Source organism: Myotis nattereri, assembly GCF_964212035.1.
Source record: "Myotis nattereri genome assembly, chromosome: 3".
Lineage (NCBI taxonomy): Eukaryota > Metazoa > Chordata > Mammalia > Chiroptera > Vespertilionidae > Myotis > Myotis nattereri.
Window position 1 is genome coordinate 184,463,704 of NC_138077.1, and position 24,749 is coordinate 184,488,452.

The window sequence follows — 24,749 nt, forward strand, 5'->3', positions numbered from 1 at the left end:
GGGGAGAAACTGATGTGAGATAGAAACATCCATCAGTTGCCTCCCCAACAGGGGATCATACCCACAACCTAGGTATGTGCCCTGACTGAGAATTGAACCCACAACCTTTTGGTGTACAGGTCGATGTTCCAACCAATTGAGACCCGGCCAGGCCTCACCTTGCATCTTAAAGGAACAGCAATGAAGCCAGTGTGGCTGGAGAGGAGTGAGGGAAAGGGGAGGTGGTCTTTTTCAATGTTTTATAACCACTTTCTGGGAACTTGTTATTCATGTCTCCTGCCATTATTCTCTTGGATTGTGAATCTTTTCACATTGCTTTGAAAGAGCTCACTACCTTTTTCTCACTCTGTTTAGTCATGTTCCACATAACAACATTTTGGTCAACAACAAACCACACATAGACTATGGTGTATCATATAGCCCAGGTGTGTAGTAGGTTGTACCATCGGTCTGTGTAAGTACACTCAGTGATGTTCACACAACAGTGAAATAGCCTAACAATGCATTTCTTAGCATGTGTCCCTATCATTAAGCAGTGCTTGACTGTGTATGTGTACATGTATGTATGTATGTATTTGTAGAATAAATTCCTAAAAGTGTTCTTTCTGGTCAAAGAGTGTAATTTTAAATTTTGGTATACAATGCTAAATTGCCCTTCAAAAAGACTGCCATGTATGGATATACACACTTTGAATAATTATAAAGGCAGTGTTTATTAAAATACATTTCACTTTTATAATTTAGCTAATGGCTATTAAAGTTGATATACATTTTTTGGGACACCCTATATATGTAAAATATGTAGAGAAATAATATTTATATTTATATGGCAAAACTTTTTTCCCTCCTGCTTGTCATTTGACTTAACTTTGATTAATGATGTTTTTTCTAAACAGACTTTCTTTGAAAAATTCATATTTATAAATTTTTTTCCTATCTTACTTAGAAAGGATTTGCCCACTCCAGGAGTATTTATTAAAGTAAAAAAAAATCTCTTGTGCTTTCTTCAGATGCTTTTAAAGTTCTGCTTTTTACCTTTAATTTTTAACTTTACAAGATAGTTTTATTTGCAATAAAAAAAAATGTTCATTTTAGAGTATTATTACAGTTATTTGTCAATGACTGGGCTTGCTTTAAGTTATTACTGACAGTAAATGCTCAGTAAAATTAATTTTGAGGCTCAGTATGGGTTCAGTCTGAAGCATTAAGGAATTTTTTTAATACTTGAATTCTTTAATTACTGTTAACCCTTTCAAGGAAGGTTTGAACCAAAGAGGAGTCAGCACTGCTTAGCGTAGCTTAGGTACTTTAGAGCATTCTGATCAGTGATCTTGGCTAACCCCAAGGTACATGCCCTTGACCGGAATCAAACCTGGGACCTTTCATTCCGCAGGCTGACGCTCTATCCACTGAGTCAAACTGGTTAGGGCATAATAAAATGTATTTAAAAATTAAAAATTGCCCTGGCCAGGTATCTCCACTGGTTAGAGCATTGTCCTAATATGCCAAGGTTTCAGGTTTGATCCCTGGTCAGGGCACATGCAAGAATCAACCAATAAATGCATAAATAAGTGAGATGACAAATCAGTGTTTCTCTCTCTCTCCCTCTCCTATTCCCTCTCTCTCCTATTCTCTCTCACCCTCCCCTCTCTTAGGAAAAAAAATCAATGAAATTATAAATTAATAGCATTAAAAAGTAAACATGAATTTGCTCCCCAGTTTTCTCCCAAAAATTTTAGTCTATTAACTAGATTGAGAGATTCATATAGAGTTCTTTGAGTATACTCTTGTTGCCCTCAGTAAATTTTAATTAACTGACATTTTTTCATCCAGGGTTTTTTCAGAATCTGGAAATTTTATTGTAGTTCTATATTCTGTGACACATAAGGATCCTGAGTTTTATGAATGCCTCCCTTGCGATGGCAGGTTACCTGACCTTCGATTCCAGCTACTAACCAGCAAGGAAACGTTACATCTTTTTAAAGTAAGTGATTTGATTTGATTAATGATTGTTTAGAGTTGCATGTTATCAGGGTGTTTTTTTTTTGCATGTTGTCAGTTTAAGCCCAGTATCCAAAGTAACTATTAGGCTTTGTGTATTTATAATCAATCTTACTAAATATTACTTTATTCATTTATGGTTAATTTTGCTTCATTAACTTTAGGTCATATTTCCAGAACTAAATTATAATACGGGGTCAAAGGTTATTCACAGAATAGCTTGCCTTTTTTTCTCCCTAAAACCTTTGAACGCGATATCAATAATTTACATGTTGTATCATTTTATGATATGGAGAGTTAATTTGTAATTTTAGTGTTTTCTTTGTCCTAATTATTACTTTTAAAATATAGGGGTGTAACTGATGGTTTTTCACACTTAAAAGTCAGTGTTAATCACACTAGTATATAATCCCAGAAATCAGAATATCTTGTTGCTGTAGCTAATAAATACATAAAAATACATATGTGTCATTTTGTAAAAACATTCAAAAAACAATTTTCAGTAAAATGATTAGTTCTAGATCTCAGATCAATAATAAAAAAATTCTGCATTTTATTACAAAAAATATTGAGTAACTGAATAACCATGTGTTTTCACTCAGATCTTATTTTGTGCCTGATTTCATTTTATTTATAGGTTGTATCAGTTTATGAGTTAAGTTTTTGCATTTTAATCGTAAATATAATCATCTTAAACAAAATCTAATTTATTTCTACTTTAGAAACATCATTTACTCATTTTATTCTTTAGGTTGTATCAGTTTAAAGTTACCCTTTTAACTGAATCCCTATTTATTGAGGGAGTTATATAATACAGGTGATTAATACTTTACTTTTGTAGCAGGGACATGGACAGTATAAAAGAGGTAGTTACATAAAAACAGGACTACTATGCGATCCAGCAATTTCACTGCTGGGTATTTATCTGGAGGAAATGAAAACACTAATTCAAAAAGATAACTGCACCCCCATGTTCACTGCAGCATTATTTACAATAGCTGAGGCATGGAAGCAACCCTAAGTGTCCATCAATAGGTGAATGAATAAAGAAAACATGGTACTTATATAATGGAATATTATTCAGACATTAAAAACAAGAAAATTTTGGCACTTGTCACTTAGCATGAAGGCATATGCTAAGAAATAGACAGAGAAAGACAAATAGCATATGATCTCATTTATATGTGGAATCTAAAAAAATAAAACGTAACTACAGAGAACAGATTGGTGGTTGCCAGAGGTGGAGTTAGGAAGGTGAGAGAAATGGGTGAAGGTACTATAAAGGTACAAACTTCCAGCTATAAAATAAGTAGGTTCTAGAGCTGTAATGTACAGCCTGATGATTATAATTACTATATTGTATACTATCTATCTATCTATCTATCTATTTATTTTCAGTTGACCAGCGCAGTTCAAACCCACACTGTTCAAGGGCCAACTCTGAGGTTGGGAATCTGGGTATGCCAGAGGTCCAACTATTGTTATATGTTATATGTGTATTTTCCTGCTCGGAATATTGGCACCCCAGCCCCTATTTTGTTTAAGAGTCAGTTATATTTGAAAATTGCTAAGAGAGTAGATCTTAAATGTTCTCATCATAAGAAAACAAAAATTGGACTTAACACCTATTATCTATATGATAATAGGTGTTAATACAATTACTGTAGTGAGCATTTCATAATATATACAAATATCGAGTCTATGTTGTACCCTGAAACTAATGTTATATGTCAATTATCCTATATAATAAAAGCCTAATATGCAAATTGTCCCCTCAGACCAGGAGTTTGACTGCTTGCTATGATGTGGGCTGACCACCAGGGGGGTGGTGTGGAACATGGCGGGCATTGGCGATGCACTGTGACCTCTCGCCGGCTACCTGGGGGCGGCTGGGGGGGGTGACGGGGACGGAGGTGAGGTGAGAATGCGGGGTGTCCTCTGAGCTCGCTCTCACTCCCCCTGCTACCCTCCCCCAGGACGCCAGGGCTCGTGTGCTGGGGAAGGCCCCGTGCTCAGGTGCTGGGCGCCCGCAAGGAGCCCACCCTGCACCCGCATGGCCTCTTCTGGGTGAGCCGGGCTCCCCGTGGGTTCGTGCAGGAGCTGGTCTGCGAGGCTGGCCAAGAGAGAGCATGCTGCCTGCTCAGTGGCACCACTGGGCGGCCCAGAGGCCCATGCTGCTCCCCAGCCCTCTACATGCGGCCGCGCTCACCGCATCTCCGCTCACCGCATCTTTGCATGGAACTCAGGCGCTGTGACTCAGGCGGAGGAGGGGCACGCAGGGGCCCGGGGACCCAGGTGCTGCCCAGGGCCCAGAGGTCAGCTGGGACCTGCCCTTCCATGCCAGATGCTTGCACTTGGATCACCAGCCAGACCTAGGGACTGCACCCATTCATGAATTTCATGCACTGGGCCACTAGTATCTCAATAAAATGCTTTTTTAATATAAAAGGTTACAGTTATAGAAATCAGAAATCTCCCTCTCCCCAGTGATTCAGAGCTACTTTTCATCTACTAGGTATACCAGTTAATAATGCAGATTTTTTTCAATAGATGGAGTTACACATATGTTGATATATATGCAATTTGATATATATGCTGTTTTGTTGTGTTGACAGCAAGCTTCAAAACTTAATATGTCAAATTTGCTGAAGGTGTTAACATCATAGATATTTTTACACTTAGAAATGTCAAATTTCGTGCCAAAAAAATGCATTTGCGGGAAGTTATAATTCATTATTTTGAAGAAGAAGTTATATATTTTGGGAAGTTATGGTGAACATGCTCCCCATCTCAAGATACTTGTGAGCGCTGGTTTAAATGCTTTAAAAGTGATGATTTCAGTGTGAAAGACAAAGAACGTCCAGGTCAACCGAAAAAGTTTGAAGACCAACAATGACAAGCATTATTGGATGAAGATGCGTGTCAAACTCAAAAACAACTTGCAGAAAGATTAAATGTTGCTCAGCAAACAATTTCCGATCATTTACAAGCAATGGGAAAGATTTTAAAGGAAGGAAAATGGGTGCCACTTCAACTGAACGAAAGACAAATGGAAAACCGAAAAGTCATCAGTAAAATGTTGCTTCAACAGCACGAAAGAAAGTCTTTTTTGTATCGAATTGTGACTGGCGATGAAAAATGGATTTATTTTGAGAATTCCAAATGCACAAAATCATGGGTTGATCCAGGTCAACCATCAACATCGACTGCAAGGCCAAATTGCTTCGGAAAGAAGACAATGCTCTGCGTTTGGTGGGATCAGGAAGGTGTGGTGTATTATGAGCTTCTAAAACGAGGTAGAACCATTAATACTTATCGCTACCAACAACAAATAATCAATTTGAACCACACTTTGATCATAAAACAACCAGAATGGGCCAGAAGACATGGCAAAGTAATTTTGCTTCATGATAACGCACCATCACACACTTCAAAACCAGTTAAAGACACGTTAAAAGATCTTGCCTGGGAAGTATTAACCCACCCGCTGTATTCACCAGACCTTGCTCCTTCAGATTACCACTTATTCTAATCAATGGCACACGCACTTTCTGAGCAGTACTTCAAAACGTACGAAGAAATGGAAAATTAGGTCTCTGAATGGTTTGCCTCAAAACAAGAAAAGTTCTATTGGGGTGGTATCCACAAATTACCTGAAAGATGGGGGAAATGTGTAGCTAGCGATGGACATTACTTTGAATAAAGCACTTTTTTTAAAAAAATATATTTTTTATTGATTTTTTACAGAGAGGAAGGGAAAGAGATAGTTAGAAACATCGATGAGAGAGAAACATCGATCAGCTGCCTCCTGCACATCTCCCACTGGGGATGTGCCCGCAACCCAGGTACATGCCCTTGACTGGAATCGAACCTGGAACCTTTTAGTCCGCAGGCCGACGCTCTATCCACCGAGCCAAACCGGTTTCGGCTGAATAAAGCACTTTTGATGTTTCTCTTGAAATTATCATGTTTTCTTTGATTACGAAATCTGCCATTATTAATTGGTACACCTAGTAAATAGAATTCTCTGGTGTTATACATGTCAAATTACATCTCAAAATATGACCTACTTTATTTCAGAATGTTGAACCTTCTGACAAGAATCCAATACATTTTGAACTGAGTGCTAAAAGCCAAAATGCAGAAACAGAGTTTTTCAACAAAGTTTGTAAGAATCTTTCAATTAAGAGGTAAATGATACACTTTTATTATCTTTGTACTTCGAAGTTATTTTCATTAGTTTTTAATGAGTAATTAACTCCCCAATTATTTCTGATGAAATTGTTTGTATATCTTATATGTTTTTGCTTTAAATGCATTCCTTCATACTCAGTAGTTGGATGATAATTTTAATGAAGTGGCAGCTCTAATATGGGTCTTATTTGAGTTGATTTTTTACATAAAGGGAAAAAGTATTTGTCAAGCAGTTATCTTGCTTAGGAAGAAGCATCCTGTTTTTGGTTAGTTTGCCTTTTGCTTGTTTCTTCCCTTCCTTTTAGTTTTAAAACTTGGGCCTATCAGATAAACTACTATTCAAAAATAATTTCTCTACTGAAAAAGAAATAGTTTGTTTTAAAACTTTTAAAGCAAATACAGTTGGGGATTATTAATTAAATAACAGTTTGTGACTTTGGGGGTCAGTATATCATCCATCCATGCTGCCTGCTGTCTGCTGAGGTGTTTTAATTTGCATCTTGGTCTTTGACAGTAGGTTCCTGCTGCCATGTGATCTATCTCATTACCCTGTTCAGGTCACTGGCTCTTTGTGTCATATCCATGCTGCACTGAGGTGTATGGCATATCATTCTGTATTCTCCATGTCATTCTTTGGTGTGTTTAAGACAGTAAATACGTATTTATCACCAGATTATAAAGTTTTTGATGGCAGGTGCTGTGCCTTATTTATTTCTACATTCCTCCAAGTGGTTAAACAAAAGATGCTCAGTAACTTTTCATTTCTTGTAACATTAAGAATAACTAGGTTACTAGTAAATATGCCATATTCAGGCAAAGGGATATTTTATTAAGCATGAGTCCGATTGGGCCAGCTGTCCTGGGCAACTAACATAGGCCTGAAAAATAAAATAATCTGTGGTTGTCAGACATTAAGTTAAATGATCCAGATATGACTGTGGGTTACGAAAGCACTTTCTTCAACTTCAAAAAGAAAGAACAAACACTAGATTACTGAAGACTTTTTCTTATTTCCCCTCTACTCTTTAGATCTGCCCAAAAGTTATCTCCAGGGAAAATGCCAATAAATGATCACGACTCTGGTGTTGAAGATGAAGATCTTTCTCCAAGACCAGTTCCTAGTCCTCATCCAGTGAGTCAGAAGGTATCACTGAACTTAAAAAGTACTCACCTTGGTGGTTAGAAACCTAAAAGTCTCTTCATGTTAAAGCACTCAGTAATGCAACCTAAAACTTATTGAAATTTTATTCTAAGATATATCTACCTATATGTATGTGTCTATATCTATATATATTCTTCACAGGTAAATATAATTATTTTATGTAGATACATGTGTCATAAGTACATATTATTCCCTGAGAAAATTGAGACACAGATTGGTTAAGTTACTTGCCCAGTGTTACATAGCTAGTAAGTAGTAAAACTGGAATTCTGATTCAGAAGGTTTGGTTTCAGAATCTGGTGCTTTTAACCCATATTAAAATATCTCAAACATATTTTCTCAACATTCCATGCTGTATTACTAAAGCTTGACATTGGGCCTTTCTACCGTATTCTGAGAAAACATGCTGTTTGCTTTTGGAGATTGCTAATATCTCCTGCCATAATTTTTTTATTGCAGCCAACCAGTGGGTTATTTTAGGATTGTTGTGCCTTAATTGGATTAATGGCTTATTAGAAGGAAAAGGAATGGGAAAGATTTTTTTAAAGCAATATCAAGTTACAACCAAATTTAGCACAGTGAATATTTTGTTTACTCTTTCCTGCTCTCTTCCAGCTCTTTTCAGTTGGTATCAGTAAAAAAAATAACAGTAATTTTGCTGAGTGGGGAAATATTCTGAAATATTTATTGGAAGATTCCTTGTTATCCAAGATTCAGAAACATTATTTGCTACTAAATCTGTTGAAGGATTTTGCTTGTGATAATTTTTTTGCAGAAAGAGTAAAAACATCTATTGTAGAATAGTTTCTCATACTGTGATCTGTGACCTAAGTAATGTCAATCAGTGTCCCAATAAAAGGAGTTCCATCATTATATAAGTTTGTGAGATGCTTAGTTTCATTCTTTTCAGGCAAGCACCTTGTTTATTTTGCTCACAATTGTATTACTAGTGCCTAGCACATAGAAGATGCCCAGAAAATATTCTACATAAAGAATAAACCCTTTTTGATAAATAACTGTATATAATTTGGGAAATACTGGACTAAGAAAAGAGAAGCATATGTCTTTTTCCTAAGAAATACTTTTCCTCTTTCATTTTTTTTCTCATTTACAGGTTTCTAAGATCCAACCATCAGTTCCAGAACTTTCACTTGTGTTGGATAGCAATTTCATTGACTCAAACCCTCTGCCTAATCCTTTGGAAATGGTGAATAATGAAAATCCTCCTTTGTTGATTAACCAGTCTGAACACTTGGAACCACTGCAATCCCAGCTTTATGATGAGAAACACAGTCCAGAAGCTGAAGTTGGAGAGCCTTCCTTGAAGGCTCCAAATCAATTAAGCCAGGGCACTACTTCCTTGAGACACTGCAAAATTCAACAGCTAGCTACTTGCCAGAATGAGAACACCCAGATAAGGAATAGTGTTAAACCATCTTCTCTTAACGGGCTACCTTCTAATGCATCTGAAAAGGTTCAAACAGTTTCTTCTGGAAATGCACACAAAGAAGAGTATTCAATAAGAGCTTCCACATTTAATTCCAGGCAGTCTTCTCATGCCCCACAGTCCCACCCACACAATTTTACTTTTTTACCTCATAATTCAGGAAAACCAATGGAATTTCAGATACCTACTCCTCCATCACCATCTTACTATTCCACAAATGTTTGCACTTGTTGTCAGCATCATGGCCATATTCGGTATAATCCAATAAATTCTTGGCAAGGAATGAATACCATAGGATCCGTTCAAGACCTCCAGTCTGAAGCACTTCAAAAGCATACATTATTTCACCCAAGTGGATGTCCAGCTCTGTGTCATAATGCATTCTATTCTTCAAGTAGTCCTGTAGCCTTGAGACCTCAAGGAAGCATGGGTGGTTGCTCTCCCCACAGCAACGTAGAGCCGTCGCCTGTAGCAAGACTACCTTCACATGTGGACTCCTATAACCTGCAGCCTTGTGCAGTGTGCATGCACACACCCAAGACTGAGTCAGATAATGGAATGATGGGACTATCTCCAGATGCATATAGGTTCCTCACAGAACAAGACAGACAGCTGAGACTACTTCAGGCACAGGTTTGCTGGGAGCTTTCTTAGTTCTTTAAAATTTCTGGTATTAAAGTGGTTTCTGAAAAATAACCAGCAACTCTTCAGTAATTATATGTTATGGAGTGGAATTGTAGAATGTCAGAATTAGAAGGAGCCTTGGAAACTGAATTCTGGCCCTTGTTTTACAGATAAGTAAAATGAGGATTAGAGAGAGAAAATAACTTACCTAATGACACATTGCTAATTGGGAGTAGAATCAGGACTAGAAAACAAGCCTTCATTTTTCTGTTTTGTGCGTATCCTAACCTACAACATAATTGTAGTTTTCTTTTCATTTTTTGCTTCTAATGAAAAGCCTATATACCTTACTAAATTTTTATAGACAACTAAATACAGGGTAGGGCAAAAGTAGGTTTACAATTGCTTATATCCTATATAATAAAGAGGTAATATGCAAATTGACCATCATGCCCTCACAAGATGGCCGCCCCATGTGGTCACAAGATGGCCGGCAGGGGAGGGTAGTTGGGGGCGATCAGGCTGGCAGGGAAGCAGTTAGGTGTCAATCAGACTGGCAGGGGAGTTATTAGGGGGTGATCAGACTGGCAGGCAGAAGCAGTTAGGGGCAATCAGGCAGGCAGGCGAACGATCGGGAGCCAGCAGTCCCGGATTGTGAGAGGGATGTCCTACTACTGGCAGTTGGACATCCCCCGAGGGGTCCCAGATTGGAGAGGGTGCAGGCTGGGCTGAGGGGCACCCCTCCACCCCCAGTGTAAAATAATAATACAAGAATAAACTCTTTGTTGCACGTACTCACAACTGTAAAGCTACTTTTGCCCCACCTTGTATAAGGGCTGCACAATGTATTCTGATACGGCTCTAGTTTGTGAACCCTATATAGTATGTATACTTAACCCTAAGACAAGAGTTTTAGAACCTCTTTAGTGTATTAGTATCTATAGTAGGCTTGTTCCACTCATTTTATTCTGAAAGTTTCCTTTCCTCTGGTCTTTATGGCAGAGTTCTTAGTCTTTTAACGATATTCTTGCACAGTCGAGTCTTTAAGTATTGCCTTTTTTTCCTTTTCTTACTGACAGCCCTCTTCCGCATACCTACCCCAGATCATTCCTTCCTTTCTTTCCCCCACACCCCAGTGCAAATGGAAACAGCCCAAAATATACTTCATTTTTTCCCCCATGATCCTGTAATTATGCAAATATAAGTATAATGGGCATATATACATGTGGGATTTTTTTTTAATCTTTGTTTTATAAAATTGGAATCATAGTGTTTGCATTTTACAAAACCAAAAGATAATGACATTTTGCAAATTTACGAACTTAGAGGCTAAAAATCTCAGTTAATTGGGATTTACATAATCAGAATGTAAATTATAGATTACTGGCTCTAATCTCAATGATCTGAATCACTATACTTGGATAATATAAAATGCGATATAAAAAATGCTTCTATGCTAAATACATGTAGTATTTTGCTCATGTGAATTTTTTGTTATTAATCCTCACTTGAGGATATTTTTTCCTTTGAGGGAGGGATGGAGAGAGAGAGAGAGAGAGAGAGAGAGAGAGAGAGCGAGAAAGAAAGAAAGAAACATCAAGAGAGAGAGACACATTGATTGGTTGCCTCCTGCATGTGCCCATCTAAGAGTGGGGAGCAAATCCACAACTCAGGTTGATGATCAACCACTGAGCCACACTGGCCAGGCGAGATATGTATTTTTCATAATTCTCAGATGTCTGGCCCCATATAAATATATTGAATAATATATTTTTTTTAATGATTTAGAAATGCGTTTGTATTGTATGATGAAAGTATCATGTGTTTACATCTATTTTGGTGCTGTATTCTGCTCTGTTGATCTATCTATTCTAGCACCAATACCATTCAATTTAATCACTATAGCTTTATAATCAGTGTCCTACACAGTGTTTCATAGGTGATTTCTCTAAACCTCACTTTATCATCTGTAAATTTTGAGTAGTGATTGCTATTGCATGTACTCATGTGTATTATACATGTACTAGAGGCCCAGTGCATGAATTTGTGCATGGGTGGGGTTCCTCGGCCTGGCCAACAATCAGGGCGGATTGGGGCAGTGGGAGTTCCGCTGAGGGGAGGGGCCGAAGGAGGTTGGTCAGCCAGAGGGAGGGACAGTGGGAGGTTGGCTGTGGGAGCGCACTGACCACCAGGGGGCAGCTCTTGCATTGAGCGTCTGCTCCCTGGTGGTCAGTGCACATCATAGTGAGTGGTCATTCAGTCGTTCGGTCACTTGGGCTTTTATATATTTATATAAGTACTTAGTGTAGGACCTGGCTATAGTAAGTACTCAGCAAATTACAGCTAGTTTATCTCCTAAAAGTACATAAACTATTTTGTATTAATGCAGTTTAAAGTTCTACTGATTTTAACAATTAATTAATAAAACTTACTTTTCTATACTAATAAAGTTAACCTAAAATTAATGAGGTGAGATGAACACAATAGTATAACTTATAGGGAAGTAGAAAATCACATTGTTTAGAAAGGGAGGCTCTTCCACTCTTAAGTATATATCAAAAATAAATATTCACACAAAAAATTGTATATAAATGTCATAACACCATTATTTATAATAGCCCAAAATGAAAAACACCCTAAATATCAATCAACTAATGAATGGATAAACACAATGTGACATATACATGCAATGGGATATTATTCATCCATCAAAAGGAATAAAGTATTGATAGATACTATAGCATGAATGAACTTTGAAAACATTATGCTGAGTGAAAAATTAAGATAATAAGGCCACATATTGTATGGTTGTGTGTATATGAAATATCCAGAATAAGTAAATCTATAGAGACAAAAATTTCTGGTTGCCAGGGCTACAGAGAGAGACTGCTAATGGGTATAGAGATTTTGGGGGGATTGATGAATATAAACTTCATAAATATACTAAAAAAAATAGAATTGTATACTCTAAAGGGATGAATTTTATCGTATGTGAATTATACCTCAATTTAAAAAGGAGGAGGGGACGTTTTTGGTGGTGGAGCCTCAGCTTTGCTACTTTTTAATTATGTGACCTTGGGTCTTGTTAATTTTTAATGCCTGAAGTTTTCTAATCTATAAAATGTATCTAATATGTTCTTCATAGGTTGTAAAATTCTACATAAAAGCTCTTAGGATTAGTGTCACATAAACAGGAAGCACTAAGTAACTGTTAGCTATTATTAATATTTCCAGTTTCAGCATGGCCAACCATGGGCAATTCTGATTATGTTTAACATTTGGTACATGGAGTTGAGATATACCTTCTACCATACTTTTAATTTTTAAGTGAAATTTTTAATGAAATGTAGGATTGAATTGTTAACATTTAAGCTTTTCTACATGAGTGTCAATTTAGGAATGCTAATCCACTTTTAAATTTATATATAGCCCAAAGTGTTTCTTAATAACAAATGATAATGATTCTCTACATTGAATAAGTTTTATGGTATTATCTAGTTTAAATGTTAGAAAATATAGTTAAAGTTCAGTTATATTTATAACTGGGGCACTATGTAATTCATATTTAAACTCACTCGGTTTAAAGTATGTTTTTAATTGTTACAGATTCAGCGTTTATTGGAAGCACAGTCTCTTCAATCCTGTTCCCCTCAGACAACTACCGTTGAAAACAAGGGGCAGACTGCAAGACAAGTGGAGTTGGTTTCCATGGAAGCACAGTCACCCCCTGGTTTACACATGAGAAAAAGTGTAAGCATTGCTGTGAGCACAGGTAATTTTTTTTTTTTAATTTGTAAGGAATTTTTTAAAATGCTTTTCATGTCTACTTTAAAATGTTTTTACATTGAAATTGGTGCATGGTACAAATAGAACCAAGACCAAGGTAATGAAGTATAACTTTTTAAAGTTTTTGTGTAATTTTCCTCTTGATGAAGTAAAAGTATACCTGAAAACAGTTATGAAACTACATAACAAAATACATTGTTTTGCTACTTTCCCAGGCTGGACCCAATTCTGATAAGATAAACCATCTGTAGTGTGAGAGATCAGGGAAGGTTTCATCAGTGCACTGTTACTGAATCTGGGCCTTGAAGGGTATGTAGAATTTTAGTAGGTGGAATTCAGAGATGACAGAACAGATTGGGTAGAGAAAATAATATGGGCTCAGTAAAGAAACCCAGGGCCCTGAGTTGTTCAGTACTCTACATTACAATGTTAAGGAGAGCCTTTTTTACATCTTTTACAAAGGACTATCTACTTTATTTGGTAAGCAACATTGAAGGCACAACCATGAAATCTTCAAAAACAACTTTGTGTCCTCAGGTTCCAGCAAGATGTCTGCTACATAGGGTAGTGGTGATAAGAATGAAGAGGAAGAGTCATGTAAGATGTTAAGTTTTGATAACTGATTGAATATAGCCATTGAGGAAGAGGGAGATTCAAAGCTAAATGCAGTATCATATCCTAAATTGGATCCTAGAACAGAAAAAGAACATTAGTGGGAAAATTGCTGAAATCCAAATAAAGTCTCTAGTTTTAGTTAATAGCAATGTGCCAATGTTAGTTTCTTGATTTTGAAAAACGTATCATGGTATTATAAGATGTTAACATCAAGGGAAACTAGATGAAGAATATACTGGAACTCTCTATTACCTTCTCTATAAGACTAGAATTATTCTAAAATTAAAAGTTACCCCAGGATTTTAAGCCTGGATGATAGAGGGAATGGTGATAATATTGAACAGAAGGAGGCAAGTTAGAGAAGCCAAGGAGAGTGGATGAGTTTAGTCCAATCTGTTGAGATTGAGCTACTTTGGAAATGAAGAGTGGAGGTGAGTTGATGACATAAGATTTGCAAAAGTGACAGATGAAGATTTCAGCCAGAGAATAAAAATTTAAGAGCGATAATAAAGAATGAAGACAGACTTCTATATTCTTTTTCTGGAGGGGAGCAAAGAGTGAGGGTAGCAAAAACTTCATGCACATTCATAAATTGTATTACTCAGTGTAGGTTCTTTGGCTACAACATAAACCACTTTGAACTAATTTAAGCAAGGAAGGAGAATTTATTGCGAGAAAATGTGGATGTTTCATGAAAGCCAAGGCCAAGAATGGGGCTAGACTTCAGGAAAAAGACAATTAGAAACTAGATTACTGTTAGGACCACCCAATTATTCTTTGTGGCTCTTTTACTCAGCTCTTTCTGCAGTCTTCAGTGCTTTACATTACAAAATATAGCTCACCCAGAGTTCCAAAGTTTATGTGTTACGTAGTTCTAGCATAAGCACAAACCAAGTCAATCCCAGTATCAAATTGCAGAGAACCTGCTGTAACTGGTTTGGCTCAGTGGATAGAGCGTCGGCCTGAGGACTGAAGGGTCCCAGTTTCGATTCCGGTCAAGGGCATGTATGTACCTTGGTTGTGGGCACATCCCCAGTAGGAGGTGTACAGGAGGCAGCTGATCAGTGTTTCTCTCTCGTCAATGTTTCTAACTCTCTATCTCTCTCCCTTCTGCTCTTTAAAAAAATCAATAAAATACATTTTTAAAAAAATTGCAGAGAACCTGAATGGCCAAGTTTGGGTTAGATTTTATTGTCTGATTCAATGGTAAGGCATTGAGAATCACATAACAGGAACATATCTCCTGGGGCTCTATCTTAGTTAATTGCAGGGGTGACAGTTCCCAGGGAAAGTGTGTGTATATGTTGTAGAGGGATGGTGGAGAAGGAGCTGTGGATATTGTAAGCTAAATAAACATACCAGAAGTGCAGTTTTCTCTTATGCCCTCTTGTAAAATTCTGTACATAACTGTATTACAGTTGTTTATCATCTGTATATGTCATAAACTAAGCATCTGGAACAACATAACACCTAAATGTGTGCTGAATAAGTGATAATCGAGTAAAGTTACTCACATTTGAACTTATATTCTGAAATGATTTGAAATGTTTTCAAGCATGATATATATAGAATTCAGTATTTTAAAACTTTATGTGTTCATATTCGGAGTTGTTACTTATATACAGAAAAATAAACTATTATTTGGATTAAATGGCTCTTAGAAGCACATTTATTCTATAATAATACTTAATTCCCCAAAGAATATATAATGATACATATTCAGAAAGAGTAGCAGTGCTTATGTAACTTTTTCAAAATTGCCCCTAAAACTTTTTAATGTTTAGGTGAATACAAGATTAAATCATTCTTGTATTATTTTCATAAAATTATCCAAGTGGGCCACAAAGTAGAGTCCATTTTGACTTGGATTTACTTTTTGGTTTTAACTATTTAAATCATTTTATAAAGCCATATTTCCTGAATTGTAGAATGTATACTGCTGAGTTCAAAAGATGACTTGGGGTGGTATACAGATGAATATTTTACACTTTGTAGGTATATTCTTAGAAGTATTGGGGAAAAAATATAACTCTTCTAATTGATGATTTCTTGGAAATGATGAAGCTAGGTAAAAATTAAGTGAGTTGACAAAGAAAAATAGCAACCAAGTAATACATGCAAATAAATTATGCAACTGATCCATAAAATTAGGGTAACATTTGATTTTTAAATACATGCCTTATATTACATATGTCTGATACATCCCTAATATAGCCTTATAAATATTGCATTTAAGTATCAAAATCAGAAAGCCTAAGGATTTGTATTTTATATATTATCTGTTTTTTAGAGCAGCAGTTATCAACACACATACACACACACACACACACACACACACACACACACACACACCAAATTGTATTCAGAACCTTAATATGTAAAACATATCACTTGAGAACCATACCTCTTGAACAGCGGTTCTCAAGCTGTAGGTCGCGACCCCTTTGGGGGTCAAATGACCCTTTCACAGGGGTCGCCTAAAACCATCGGAAAACACATATATAATTACATATTGTTTTTGTGATTAATCACTATGCTTTAATTATGTTCAATTTATAACAATGAAATTGGGGGGTCACCACAAGATGAGGAACTGTATTAAAGGGTCGCGGCATTAGGAAGGTTGAGAACCATTGCTCTTGAAGAATCAGGGCCCAGAATATGCCCTTCCCCCTTTGTACCCCAGTTTTCTATTTTTTCACCTTCCACTTAACTCTTCGTGACATTTCTAAGGAAATATAATCTGAAAACAGTTCTAGGTAATTTTGTTAAAATAATATAGTCTTATGTAACAAAAGTTTATCAGAGAATTATTTTTGTAGTGGAATATTTGTTTCATTATCTGCTAAAACATTTTATCTCCAGGTGCTAGCTTGTTTTGGAATGCAGCAGGTGATCATCAAGAACCTGGCTCTCAGCTGAAGCAAGATGATACCAAGATTTCTAGTGAGGACATGAATTTTTCTGTGAATATTAATAATGAAGTCACAAGTACTCCGGGTAGTGCATCTTCATTAAAAGCAGTTGATATCCCCAGTTTTGAAGAGAGCAACATTGTTGTGGAAGAAGAATTTAATCAGCCACTTTCTATATCCAAGTAAGGTCTCTTTGACTCAATATTTATCCCACTTTTTTTCTTTGTATAAATTCTAAGATTCTTTTGGTGATCTAACTCCTATGTGCATGTTAACCCATGCCTACATCTACATCTACATTTATTTCTATATGTATCTATCTGTATTTGAAAATCCTTGACTTCATTCCAGTCTTCTGATTCCAATCCTACACCCTTTTTTCTTATTTAAAACTTCTTTCCCCAACAGCGAAAACCCTGGCTCTCGTTCTGTACACTACACTGACTTAGTCTCAGTCCTAGTGCACACATAAGGCAGTTTCAGCATTACTAAAAATCCTGAATTTTACTAGAGTAAATTTACTAGAGTATGTTTGTGTATAGTTTTTATCTTTAGCCTTACAATATTCAGTGAAAATACCTTTGTTTAAAAAGTTATTTGGGTTATTTTTTCTTCCCTATTCCCTTATGTTATTTTTTTTGCATTGCCATTAGGTGTTACTATTTGTACTCCATTTTGAGGTCCTTCCATACCCTGGTTTTGTTTTTTTCAGTGTGTGAAACATCATTCTGGTTCTAACAAACCAAGCTATGTAAAAAGATAAACACATAGAAAATTGTTTCCTTTTCTTCTGGGCTACCTTGATTGTAAATTCTGCTTTTTCCATTTCTTTTTTTACATCGGATCTCTTTAGTTACTGGCTTATCTTTCCTGTATTTATTTTGTACAAATGAGCTTATATATCTGTATTTTATGTTATTTCTTTCTTACATGAAGTGTAGAAAAGTAGCATGCCTTAGATACTTTCCTAAACTCTTTTCACTTGGCAGTGTATCCTGGAAATCACTCCAAATTGGTTCCTAGAGGTCATTATATAGCAGAGATGTTAGCTGATTGTGGTATATTTTGTGAATATTTTCTTCCAGTTTGTCAGTTGCCTATTGACCTTATTTGATGTTTTTTGCCATTTAATGGTTTTTTACTTTAGGTAATCAAATTTATTGACTTTTTTTTTTAGAATTATATCTTAACTGATATTTTACAGAGATTCATTTCAGCGAATAGTTTATTGAGATTATCATGTACCAAATGAGTGCTTGGCACTTCATATCAAGTTAAAATTAAACAGTATGGAAAAAATTGAAAATAAGCTGAGTTTTAAAGAACAGGTACGGTTAGAAAATTCATACCCTATCTATAAAATGAAATATTATATAAAGATCAAAACTTGTTTTTAAGAATATTTAATGAAATGGAAAGATACTCATGATGTAATATTAGGTTTTTAAAAGCAGCTTCAAAAGCTATAATATGGTTCAGTTTTTTAGAGAAAATACATATTTATAGAAAAAATATAGATGGGAACACTGAAAAATTAACAGGTTATCTCTAGGTATTATATTACCTGTGACTTTTATTTTCTTTATACTTGGTGTAACTTTAAGCAGTTACCTAACTAACCTCTGTGCCTCAGTTTCCTCATCTGTCAAATTAGGATAAAACAGCCGTGGGCAAACTACGGCCCGCGGGCTGGATCTGGCCCGTTTGAAATGAATAAAACTAAAAAAAAAAAAAGACCGTACCCTTTTATGTAATGATGTTTACTTTGAATTTATATTAGTTCACACAAACACTCCATCCATGCTTTTGTTCCGGCCCTCCGGTCCAGTTTAAGAACCCATTGTGGCCCTCGAGTCAAAAAGTTTGCCCACCCCTGGGATAAAATGTAGTGTCTATCCCAGAGGTCTTTTTGATAAAGAGTATATGAGATGATGTACCTGAAAGAGTGTATGGCCTTTTTTGCCAGCTAACATTTATTATTACTTTTCCCTATTTTCTACAATCACCACATATTACTGTTTTTACAAGAAATGTTTTTAAATAATGCTTTTCATAGTTATTTTATAGATATGTATTCTAATTTTGAAAGTAATAAATGCTCATTTGAAAAATACATAAAAGCATAAAGAAGAAAAATACCACCAAGTATGTAATGTGATTATAAATGTCAACTTAGGAACTCTCATTTGACAAGGATCTTAACTGTTTTAAGACTTGAAGTAAACAAATAATATATTTAAAATTTTCAGAGTATCTAAAAAATATGAATTAAGCCTTTCCTATCTTTAAATTCTAAAAAGCATCTAGTTCAGGAGAAATCAACAGGTTGTTTTCCAACTTTCCAAGAAAGTTGTCTAAATATATTATAAATAACATAACTCAAAAAGGTATCATGTCCCAGCTTATATACAGCCTATCAAGATGAGATGGCCATCACTAAGAACTAAAAATGCAAACTAGAATACTGCTTGTGTCTTACCGCTTTCTTCCAGAGTTACAGTACTTCAAATATATGTGAAAGGTACCTTGAGAACTAACAGTTACATCATATACTTATATCCTTTCTAGCAGCTCTTCTCCAGTTGTGAGAAAAGAACCTGATGTGCCTGTGTTCTTTCCGAATTCCCTGCTGGCAGAGAGCACAAGCATGTGCTTACAGAGTGGACCCACAGAGGGTGCTAGTAACAACTCTGTAACATCAGAGGAACCAAAAATTGAGCAAGTAATGCAACAACCCTTGCCTCATCAAACATCAGATAACCAGAAAATATACCAGGATTTATTGGTAAGAAAATGTAAAGCATCTCATCTCTTATGAGATAGTTATTTAGTCTAGGATATACTAATCAAGCCTTTCCTACCTTTAAAACTGATTGGGACCTTGATATAAAAAAATTTTCTGCAAATTAATATAATTTATTTCTTTTAGCTTTTTATAAATTATGATAACGTGAATTCAGTAACTTACTATAAGTTTTCCAGTTGTCAGGTACTTAGATAGCCAGGAAATAAAGCCTTATTTTAAAAATAGAAAAGTTGATATTAGGCCAAATTCAAACTGAAGTTAGTACCATAAAAAGCAAGCAAGAGTTTGCAGAAAGTTTGAACATTGAAAAGAAGTAGAAGATTTGTGATAATATTTACTGATTTCGGTTTAGGTAAGCAGCATTTTATTGAATATGTAGCCTAGTCTATGAAAGTGAACTAAGTAAAATAGATAATATAAAAGACGAATATGGCAGTCTCTGCTTTTGAGAACCCAGGGGAAATAACACATGGATACCAGTAACAAACAGCTCTAGGGCAGGTGGAGAACAGGTGGAGAAGTGCTGTAAGCAAAGGCAGTGCAGACCAAAAAGGGATAGTTCTGGTTGGAGGAAATAGGTGTCTTGGAAAAGTTAGAATGTAAACTGGAACATAAAGGTCACATAGCCCTGGCTGCCACTTTCATCCAAATTGTAGACTTTGGAACATTTGATTTCTTCATTTAAAATTGAAGGCTAATTAAGCTTACTTCACAGGGCCATAAGATTTCCTCAATGAACACACATTATTTGCCTGCTAGGTCCTAGACTGATGTGAGCAGCTGTGTGCTTAGGAAATAAGATGCACTTTAATACCAGGAGGACAGAGATGGTATTCATTCTCACTCAAAGTGAGAAAAGGAAGAAGTCAAATTCTGAAAGTAGCAAGGATCTACAAAATGTATAATTGAAACATTACCATTTTTAAAATGAAAGCATAGTTTAAAACTTTTGTTTATAAAGAATGTACTTATAAGTCCTGAAAACACTGGAAAATAGTACTCAAGCAATTTTAAAACTGAAGGTTTTTAAATGAACAAGTTCTGAACAGACATTCTTTTTTCTTTTTAAATCAGTACCAAAACTTTATTCACAGATATTGAGAATTTAATTATTTATTTTTTAATTAAGTTTACTAGAGTGGCATTGTTAATAAGACTATGTAGGTTTCAAGTGTACATTCCTATAATACAGGATATATCTTGCATTGTATGCTCACCACCCATGAACAGATATTCTAAGTTTCCTCTAGGGTCTGATGAAATTATTCATTACGATGGGCTGCTTTTATTAAAATACTGATAATACTTGCAAATGTACTTACCTTAGAACTTGGGAAGATATTATTTTGCTTTTCTGTGTCCTTACTTATGCTATTATTTCCTAAGATTGTTAATAGTGATTTTTCAGGTATGTCCTTTTTCTTTTCATCAGGGTCAAGTGAACCACCTATTAAATAACTCATCCAAAGAAACTGAGCAACCATCTACCAAAGCAGTAATTATCAGCCATGAACGTACCAGAACCCAAAATGTTTACCAGGCAAAGAAAAAAAAACATGATTCGGGACTGGTGGACAAAGATTGTGTTCTTAATGCAACTCTGAAGCAACTAAGAAGCCTTGGAGTAAAAATTGATTCTCCCACTAAAGTGAAGAAAAATGCTCATAAAGTGGATCATGCCAGGTAATTTTAAAATTTGTTCTAAATGATGAATAAATTTTAGATGTATTGCAGCAGTCTGGTGAGAACAGGTATAAGCTTGCCATTTAGTTCAATTGATTTATCATTTATTCAGTGTCTGCTATATGTGTGATGAATAAGAAATCATCTCTACCCTTTAGATTCTTCATTTTAGTAGGAGAGAGGGTTATGTAAGTAATTACAGAGATATTGTAGGATGTCTCCTGGTTAAAGATGTCAGTGAAATCTCTGGGAGTCCTGGGAAAAGAGAAATGAGCTTTTATTCATTTTGGTGTCTGGAAAGTCCTCCTGGAGGGATAATGTCTATGCCAGTGATGGCGAACCCGTTGAGCTCAGCATGTCAGCATTTTGAAAAACGCTAACTTAACTCTGGTGCCGTGTCACATATAGAAATATTTTGATATTTGCAACCATAGTAAAACAAAGACTTATTTTTTTTTAAAACATACTTTATTGATTTTTTACAGAGAGGAAGGGAGAGAGATAGAGAGTTAGAAACATCGATGAGAGAGACACATCGATCAGCTGCCTCCTGCACACACCCCACTGGGGATGTGCCCGCAACCAAGGTACATGCCCTTGACCGGAATCGAACCTGGGACCCTTCGGTCCACAGGCCGATGCTCTATCCACTGAGCCAAACTGGTTAGGGCAAGACTTATATATATATATATATTTTTAATATATTTTATTGATTTTCTACAGAGAGGAAGGAAGAGAGATAGTCAGAAACATTGATGAGAGAGAAACATCGATCAGCTGCCTCCTGCACATCTCCTACTGGGGATATGCCCGCAACCCAGGTACATGCCCTTGACCGGAATCGAACCTGGGACCCTTCAGTCCGCAGGCCGACGCTCTATCCACTGAGCCAAACTGGTTTCGGCGACTTATATTTTTGATATTTATTTTATATATTTAAATGCCATTTAACAAAGAAAAATCAACCAAAAAAATGAGTTCGCGTGTCACTTCTGACACCCGTGTCATAGGTTCGCCATCACTGGTCTATACTAGCATCTGGATAGTAGGCAGTTGTGCCATCTAAAAGGCAAGAGGATAGTCACATGAGGCTTACCAGTTCCAGCTTGTATGTTCTTCTGTTTAGATCCCGCTTCATCAAAGTTGACCTTAGCAAATACTTGTTTTTAAAGATGATAAAATCTGGAAATTATATTAAGGTTAGCATGTTTTCTGTTCATTATTTTTGTTGCTGTAGTTTAGTTACAAAAGTAATAGTTTCATGATTTTAAAAAACATCAAATAATACACAAGAATATCAGATAAAATACAAAAGCCCCTACTCCCCAAACTTCTCAGACTCCTCCAACAAGATTATTTCTCTTGTTTGTTTTATATTCTTCTAGAAATATTCAAATATATACAAATGGTGATGAGTGTTGTGATTTCGATTTTCTTGTTTAACATTTATAGCTTATTTTTATAAGCATATGCAGTTCCTTCTCATGCATTTAAACAGCTACATAATAGTCTGGGGGACCCATGTACTATAATATAGTGAACCCTAGTCCTCTATTAACGGCCTTTTAGCCTGAATCTCTTATTTCTTATCTCAAGCAATGCTAAGTGAAATCATTCTACAGGTACTTGTACAAGTATCTTTGCAGGATAAATTCCTGCATAAGTAGGATCAAAGGATATGTGCATGTGAGGTTTTGGTAGATGTTGCCATTGGCCACCAAAGTAGTTGTACCAGTTTATATTCCTTCCAACAGTGTGGGAGAGTGAGGTAGCATTTGTGACATAGAAGCTATATAACGTCTGTTAGAATGCACAGATCACCTGCTATCTATATAGAACCCTTACATTTTAGTATGGCTGCCTTTAGGGAATAGTTTTTAGGTAATATATTTCAATTATTTACATTAGTATTATCTGTAGATACGTATTTTTCTGGTTGTGCATGTTTTCTGATTTAATATGCAAATTGCTTATAATTTTAGTAAATAAGCAAAGAAAGTAGAAAAGGACTGTATATTCAGAAGATATTATCACTATACTACATCATAAAAGTATAATGTCTAGATAAATTGGTAGTGTGTATTTCGTCTTATTCATTCTCCAAAGTATTAAGTACCAAGAAGGTTAAGGAAGAATTCTTTATAAGGACCAGCAGTATTAAGCATGCTTTCCCATTGCTTGGTGATGAGATCGCTGGTTTCAGGGAATATTAACGATGAGAATGAAAATACCTGATAGTTACTTGGATTTTGTAGAGGTAAGGATGCACATAGTGGCTGGCACATATAAAATGGCTGAATTTCTTCATTGAATTATATGGAAAGTCATAGCTTATTCTTTGCCTAGAACAGTGGTTCTCAACCTTCCTAATGCCGCGACCCTTTAATACAGTTCCTCATGTTGTGGTGACCCCCAACCATAAATTATTTTCGTTGCTACTTCATAACTGTAATTTTGCTGCTGTTATGAATCGTAATGTAAATACCTGATATGCAGGATGTATTTTCATTGTTATAAATTGAACATAATTAAAGCATAGTGATTAATCACAAAAACAACATGTAATTATATATGTGTTTTCCGATGGTCTTAGGCGACCCCTGTGAAAGCGTCATTGGACCCTCAAAGGGGTCACAACCCACAGGTTGAGAACTGCTGGCCTAGAATATACTGTTTACCACAACAAGTAGTACACAAAGGGCTCTAATTTTTAGGGAACAGAAAAACAGATAGCAAAAATACAAGTTGCTGAATACAGTATAATAACCAGTGGTTATAGAACCCCAGAAAGTAAGGCAGACCTGATCTCAGCTTGCCTGTTACTAGCTGCTCAACTTAAGGAAATTAGTTAAAAATCTCTATTCTTCAGTTTTCTCAACTATAAAATACATGTAATAATAGTACCTACTTTTATTCATTTGGTAAATTATTGAGTACCTGCTACCAGGCACCAAGGGATACTATAACGAGGACAGAAATTTGTGGACTTTCCTGAGGGAGCTAGACAATAAATAAGAAATGTGAGTTAATAGATAGCCATAAGTGCTAAGGAGAAAACAGAAAAGTAGGGGAAGGGAAATGTGAGGTATTAGAGTGGACAATAAAGTTGAGATATTTGATATGGATGACCTCTCTGAGAAAGGTTTCTGTGAGGGTTAAATAAGATAATGTTTAGCAGAGTGCCTGGCACATAATAAGGCATCCATAAAAATTAGCAGCTATTATTGTATATATGATATAAAGGGAAAGGCAAGTCAATTAGTTAACATTAACGAGATAACACTAGCCAAAGTGAGTTGAAGGTTATATCTAATGAAAGAAAGTCAGTGTATACACACACACACACACACACACACACACAGTAGTCCATATCCAAAGACTGATTGATGTTTATTTATTACAAATAGAATCTCTTCAACTATGAAAAATTTAATATTCTTAGTTATTTACCAGAGCTTGTTATGTTATATTATCAAATATGTTTTCGATTTTATTTATTTATTGTTTTATACTTGA

General features: G+C 35.8%; 1 protein-coding gene across 1 annotated transcript in view; it reads left to right on the forward strand.

The window, feature by feature from the left end:
- Positions 1-24,749, forward strand: part of STIL (STIL centriolar assembly protein) — a 31,117-nt gene that overhangs the window by 4,055 nt on the left and 2,313 nt on the right. The window contains exons 3-10 of the mRNA XM_081088065.1: positions 1,834-1,984; positions 6,082-6,191; positions 7,225-7,339; positions 8,472-9,437; positions 13,035-13,200; positions 16,695-16,926; positions 19,313-19,529; positions 20,983-21,233. Coding sequence (XP_080944191.1) covers positions 1,834-1,984; positions 6,082-6,191; positions 7,225-7,339; positions 8,472-9,437; positions 13,035-13,200; positions 16,695-16,926; positions 19,313-19,529; positions 20,983-21,233 — 2,208 coding nt within the window. The remainder of the gene's footprint in view (positions 1-1,833; positions 1,985-6,081; positions 6,192-7,224; positions 7,340-8,471; positions 9,438-13,034; positions 13,201-16,694; positions 16,927-19,312; positions 19,530-20,982; positions 21,234-24,749) is intronic.